The 6947-nt window shown below is 35.2% G+C and overlaps 1 protein-coding gene across 1 annotated transcript; it reads right to left on the bottom strand.

Moving 5' to 3' along the window:
- Positions 1 to 472: 472 nt before the first annotated feature.
- LOC306895162 (potassium channel subfamily K member 16-like) lies at positions 473 to 4750 on the bottom strand (the record flags this gene model as incomplete). The annotated part of the gene is made up of 5 exons (XM_079458188.1): positions 473 to 2283; positions 3040 to 3208; positions 3372 to 3538; positions 3642 to 3756; positions 4517 to 4750. The coding sequence occupies 5 exons, from the start codon at positions 4748 to 4750 to the stop codon at positions 2054 to 2056; spliced, it is 915 nt and encodes a 304-aa protein (XP_079314314.1). The 3' UTR covers positions 473 to 2053.
- Between the last annotated feature and the right edge of the window lie 2197 nt (positions 4751 to 6947).

Below are 6947 nucleotides of genomic sequence, written 5' to 3'. Positions count from 1 at the left end.
GTGCGATGAGCATGAAAACAACCTGTAGACTAAACTAGAAACTCCTCTATTTCCGTAACTCGCACATCGTCTCTGACTGACACATTACACAGCCAATAGAAAAAGAAACAAGATGAACACAGAGAATAGCTTAAATGGACCATGTTCTTTCGTTGCTACAATATTTTATTATCTTAATTTGAATATGGCAATAATTGTATATTAAAATATTTAATTTAAATATGACTACATTTTTATTTTAAGATCTTAATTTAAATGTCATAATGAGACCTCATTCTATAATATTTCTATGATTAAATGACTGACAGAGACCCGTCCTCTATCAGCCAATCACTGTGGTCGTAGTCAGTAAGCTTGCTGACATCCATAGCAATGAGGTCAAACCCCCTTTTTCTCGGCTTAAGATTCCTATCTGTTCCTTAGAAATGTTTTGTGAATACGGGCCTGGCTAGTAAGAAGGACACCTCAAAATAAGAGTTTCAAGTTTATTCGATTTATAAAGCACATTTAAAACAACCTTGGTTGACCAAAGTGCTGTACAAAGTTTCCTGTGTCCATTAACAGAAACTAACATTACACCTTCACAAGACATGAAACGCACAAGAAAACAGAGCGGTTTTCAGAAGACTTTTAAACTCCGACACTGTGGGCGCTGTTTTGATAAAGGCAATTTGTTCCACAACTTTGGGCCAGCTCCTACCAGGGCTCTGTCCCCCCTACATCGTAGTCTAGATCTGGGTACCCGTAAATGATGACTGTTCTGTGGTCCGAGCGATCTACCTGGATTATGCTCAGTAAATGGCTCTGATAGATATTGAGGAGCGAGATTGTTTTGGGCTTTATAGACGACCAACAAGATTTTAAATTGAACCGGTAACCAGTGCAGTGAACGTAGAATAGGCGTAACGTGGTCCCTTTTCCTACTGCCCGTAAGCAAGCGTGAAGCCGCATTTTGGACCAATTGAAGTCTGTTTCCCTAAAGAGAAAACCGCTGTCTAATTATGCAAAGATTTTTGGCACTACACAAAAATCCACTAGAATGTTTTGTCAAAAGTATGCACATAAACTGGTGGATAAATATGGTTATACTTTATAATAAGGTTTTATACATTTTACGTTTTTTAATCCAATAGGTTACACAAAATTACAGCAATGATAAATCAATGATTAACATTTGTATCATACATATATTAGCAATGATCAATATTTTTGTACAAGTTAATCTTGATTAATAAAAGCTTAAAAATGTTGTTTGTGGTTATGTTAAATATTGCATCAATACAATTTTGTCAAAATAATGTGAAAATAATCGATGGACTTTCTGGGCCCTGTTGTTTTTGTTTTGTTCGAAGTTAACCAAATAAGTTCCAGGATCAGTTTTGACAAGTGCATTTACAAAACATAATTATGGTCAATATTTACCAATTTATTATGGACTTACACAAGCATAAAAATAAAATAACAATAGCTGTAGTATTTTGTTTGTCTTTGACATAGTCTGTAGAGACAATTTGTAGTTACACAAGGTTAGCCATACATTTTCCACTAAAAATGCTAGATGCTTAAAACCATTGTATCATTTGCACACCGTTTTTAAAATGAATATAAAGTGGTTTGTCAAACTAATAACATAAAAGAGATTTAAAGAACCATCTACTATGTGTTCAAATGTACATTAATAAAAATGTGCATAATTATATACAAAATACATAAACGCCTATTTTTCCGCTGGATGATTTGAGTTGAGCTCTTAGATGCCTCTACTGACCACAGTTTACCTAAAGGCAAATATGTTGGACCAACTGATTTTGTGCTTTAGAAATTGAAATGTTTTGGTTTGTGGTGTGATGACAGTTAAATGTCTGTGAACGAGCAAGTATAAAAAAGGTTCGAAACATTTTTGGCCAAACATTGATTGTCAGACACACATACACTTTGGCTGCCTGAAACATTTGAAATAAAGATTAGTTTAAACGGAGAAATTAAATTGTATCACATATTGAATTCTGATGAGTAGATCCGAGTTCATAAAGTAGATGCAGAAACTCAATGCTCATGTTTCTTGCACCTTTGGTTCTTTTTCTGTCTCTCCTTTGACCTCCTCCACTGTTTGTTCATTCTGTTCATTCTGTTTTTTCTTACGCCTTCCTTGATAAGCATTCAAACTCTCTAATAAATCAATGCAGTGATTGATCAGAAGTGCAAGCCACGCCAGGCCAAAGAATATCCAGGCTGCTAGGAGACAACCGTACCACTCTGGGTAGTCTATTGCTGGGTTGTTATCTGTTACGGAAAACAAATGTGCAGAGATGTGACTAGGATTTAGTGAACTGCAAGAACATCACACAGTCACTCACCAAATAAGTCTAATGACAAACGGTTTGTGACAAAACAGGAATAAATATATGGTTACTTTTGACTCTTGATTATAAAAATTCTAACTTAATTCAAATTCAATTAAAGCCATTTTTATTTAGTGCCAAATGGCACACAACCCTGGTTGTTATCACTTTCTGAACTGTACTGCACATAACCTAGAATTTCAATGCTGTATACACTGTATAAAACCAATGACATAGCCCCATTTACATATGCACAGACAATAAACATAAAACAATGATTCACCTTTTTTGTGAAACACAAACTAAGGATGTTGAACAAAACCTTGATTTTTTTGTATACAGTAAAAGTTTATGATGACCAGGGCTGTTTATGTCACAGAAAACACCATATACGTAAAAAAAAAAAGAGTAAAACGTAGTCCACGGAAGACTACATGTTTTCTATTTTGCAAAATTGGCAACGCCACATAATACCTATGTGTCACAGATCATTAAATGCTTAAAAAAACGTTTTTATTAAGTAATAATATAATAAGCTAGAGTAATGGGGAGATTTTGAATGAAAGCTGAATTAAATTTTAGTTTAATCTCACACAAAGATTTCATATGACGATGTATAAGATATGTTGTGTAGTAGTCATAGACTAACATTTTTATTTGCACATTTTTGTTAAACAAAAAAAGAAAGATCTCCTACCTGGCACATAATCCCCAAATCCAATGGTGCTGAGTGTTATGAAGCAGTAGTAAATGGCTTCAGAATAAGTCCATCCCTCGTACTCTTTAAATAGTAGCATAGGCACCACAAAGTACAGGAATGCTGATATCACAAAGAATATACTGTGGAAGGATATCCGCACACATTTCTGTGGGAAAGAACAAAGTCATTGCCACACAGTAACATGTGCATAAACAAAGAGGTCAGCATGTTCATTTCTATATCTATTGTTAATAACAGTTCAAAGTGTTTTTTACTTAAAACTCACCGTTACAATGGTAATATTGGTAAATAATGAGCTCAATTCTCACCCCTCTATCAATCTTTTTCTCCAGAAAGTTGCAAATACTTTTCTCAATAGCCAACATGTACTTTCCAACTTTGTTTAAGACAACTATGTTTAGGGGAATGCCAAAAATAGCAAACAACACACAAAAGATCTGACCAGCTGCTGTAAGTGGAATTATATTCCCATAGCCTGCAAAAAGATAAAGATCTTTACCAAATGGAAGAGATCCCACACAATGAACTAGACAAATCTGAGACATCAAAATCAAAATCTTTAGCTGTTCATGTCTCACCAATAGTTGTGACCACCGTAGCTGCAAACACAGATGAGCTGGTAAATTTCCAAAAGCCATCTGTTATGTTGTTGCTGTCCGGACTCAACCCACTTAAGGAAGCTGTTTTAGTGAACTTTAATCACAGTGGTGAAAAGCAACGAGTACTTAGTTGTGATACATAAGATGATTAGTATATTCATATTTGACCTAGTATGTTTATGATATAAGTATGCCTTTGTTCTGTTTTAAAAATAAAATAAATCAATTAAATTTAAGCATTTTAGTCAACAGCTTTCTAATTATGAAAATTGAACAATAAACTGTATAACAAGCAGTCTATAGTAAACACAAGGTGATGGTGGAGTCAAACTGGCAAAGAACTATGACAGAACTAAGCATTATTATTTAAAAAAATGGATAGTAAGTTTTGCACTGATTTATTATCACTGAATCAACCTCCAATCACACATATGACTTATTTTCTCTCTATTTAAAAAATCTCTATTTAATTACAATTAATTTAATTGTAATTCATTTAGCCAATTTTGGGGGGGGGGGTGTAAGTCCACTACAAGATCAATTGATAACATTTGGAAGTCTGGAATAATGGAGAAAAGCATTATTCCATTAAATTGTTCTTATAAGTGAAATAAGTCCTGCTTCTACCTTGCTGAAATATTTGATTACCTAAGGTTCCCAAGATACTATTATAATACGTAAGGTGTCATTTAAAATTAAACATTTCAGTCACAGTCTCGTCTTAATTGTATTTGCATTTTAAGTTCGTGTCATTCTTATAAATTCAAGACAAAATGGTGTTACAGCAAATCCTTTAGTGAAAAATGTTACTTCAATTACAGTATCAGTAATAAAAAGCCTCAATACAGTCATACCTCTGCTAGCTCTCGAAGGCCGTTCTGACCCAAACAAGAGTATTTCTCGAGCAGTTTCATTCTCTTCTCCTTGAGGATCTCAATCTGTTGAACCACATACCAACCTTCCAGTTTCCAAAAAACAAGCCCTCCAATAAGGACATATGCTAAATAAACAACTCCAAGAAACAAAAGGGAAGGCAACCGAGCTTTACCAAGAAACTGGCATAACTTCCCCAAAAATATAGGCACCATGGTGCCTTTGGCTGTCTGGCTTGCCTGTCTGTCAGTAGAGCTGCAAGATGGTGCTACTGGGTGTGGATTTACCTTGTTTATGTGGCAGTCAAATCACCCCCTTGTGTAATGAACACCAGTATCAGACCTTATGACCTGGCATGCAAATGCACATTGAAAGGGAGCAGAAGACAGTGTGGTGTTAAAGAGGGAGCCTGGAAACATTCTGTACCATTGCAATTTTCATCTTAAAATGAGATCTGTGACAACCCCCCCCAACACCCTCCCCCCAAAAAGGTGCTCAACAGTGGATTCACAAACCTCAATATTTTCCTATTTAAAATCTCTCAAACCACCACACCTGACTTCAGTTATGTAGGTATCACTAAAAAGAGATACATAGCTTCGAGATATAGTCATTTGAAAGGGTATTTTAATACGGTTCAGGTATTAAAAATACTAATTATAAAAAACTTGCCAACAAGCCATGTTAGGATACAAATGAAGTGTATTTTAAAAACACCTATGTGGTTCAGAACAAAATTATGATCACACATGCACCAGTTAAATGGGCTATACATATTAAACGCGTCATGGGTTCACTTCCACTGGTTTAGACACAAAATTACATCTAAAAAATGTACCTGTATGTTATCAATCTTCAAATGTAGTACATTTACATTTAGTCATTTAGCAGACACATTTATCCAAAGTGACTTACTAAGAGTTCAGGAAGGCAATAAGCGATATGTTATACAAGAGCAATAGTACAATATTTAAAAAAAGCTAGACGACTACCTGTAGAGAGAGCGAGAGGGATATTGTACATAAAAAACAGTTACTTCATTATTTTATAATTTTTCTGTTAAGTATTCACAGAAGAAGTGTGTTTTAAGTAGTTTTTTTGAAGGTTGTGAGAGATGTGGTTGACCGGACCGCGTTAGGAAGAATGTTCCACCAGGAAGGTCTTGTGAAGGGGAATGAGCGGGAAAGCGATTTAATGCCTTTATGAGAAGGCAATGCAAGACGCCACTGGCATAGACCTGCTATGCTGTGCCCTCTTCTTGTTTTTCAACCGAGGGACAATCTTTATTCTTTCAAGTTTTCTTTCAATCTTCATCTTTCAAGTGTTTGGCCTATAACATGCCTAATGAGTCTTCTTGCTAAATTCATGAGAGCAGCAATCCAGCCCAGTTCAAGGATGAGCCCTACACCTGCTAGACTGCGGTATATTGTGATGTAGTGCTTGTCTGGCTTAGAACATAATAAAGAAGAGGCTCACAGATCAGATTTCCTTATCGTATTATACTGAAAATGGTAACAAACTAATCAATACTTGCCAACAACATTACTTCATTATCTTAAAGTACCAAAGGTACAGTTAATATTTGTGTTTACTGACATTTACCTACAACATAGTCTCCAAAGTAAAAGCCTTCTCCATATGACCAGCATTCTACATAGCTGAATATAAAAGGAGGAATGACCAAAAGAAGAATGCTGCCAATCACTATAAACTGATACAATTAGAAAAAGACACATTAGCTACAATATGTATTATGCATATCCTTTCATTACTAACATGAAGTGAACCTTATTTTTGCAGCCTTTGAACATCATCAGATTGTGGTTTTGGATTGTAACTTCCAAAACATATAGTATATAAAAGTCTGGAGCTTCCATTTGTAATTGCTGTTGAAATGAGTTGCTTTTGAAACAAATGGTTGAAATATATCAAACTAATTGGGCTGGAGTACCTTATGTGGGACCACTAAGAATAGGTCACGCTTAAGTAGACCCAAATAAAAATGGATGAACTTGCTGAGCAGGTTGAGAAAAGCCAGTTTAAGGGGGATGCCACACAGAGTGGAAAAGACACAGAACACCTGCCCCGAAGGGGAAAGGTTTTCATAACCTGTAAGGAATGATTGCACATGAGAGTTTCGTACATTTTAAATGAAAGATTACAAATAAACTTTATAGATTATAAGAAGCAATGAATGGTGAACGGTCAACGCTCCCCAATAAACCATTACTCTTATACAATCATGTACATTTTAACCTAAAACAATTCAGAATATTTAATAAAAAGGTTCATATTTCTAGTTTTGTATTTACTAAGTGAAACAGTCTTACCAGTTGTGGTGACAACTGTGCTAGCAAAGAGGAATGAACTGCTAAAGTCCCAGTTGCTGGGATTTACTCCACTTTCCCAGGC

Source organism: Barbatula barbatula, assembly GCF_947034865.1.
Source record: "Barbatula barbatula genome assembly, chromosome: 6".
Taxonomy (NCBI): domain Eukaryota; kingdom Metazoa; phylum Chordata; class Actinopteri; order Cypriniformes; family Nemacheilidae; genus Barbatula; species Barbatula barbatula.
Note: the sequence above shows the minus strand (reverse complement) of the source record. Positions and strands in the feature narration are given on the sequence as shown.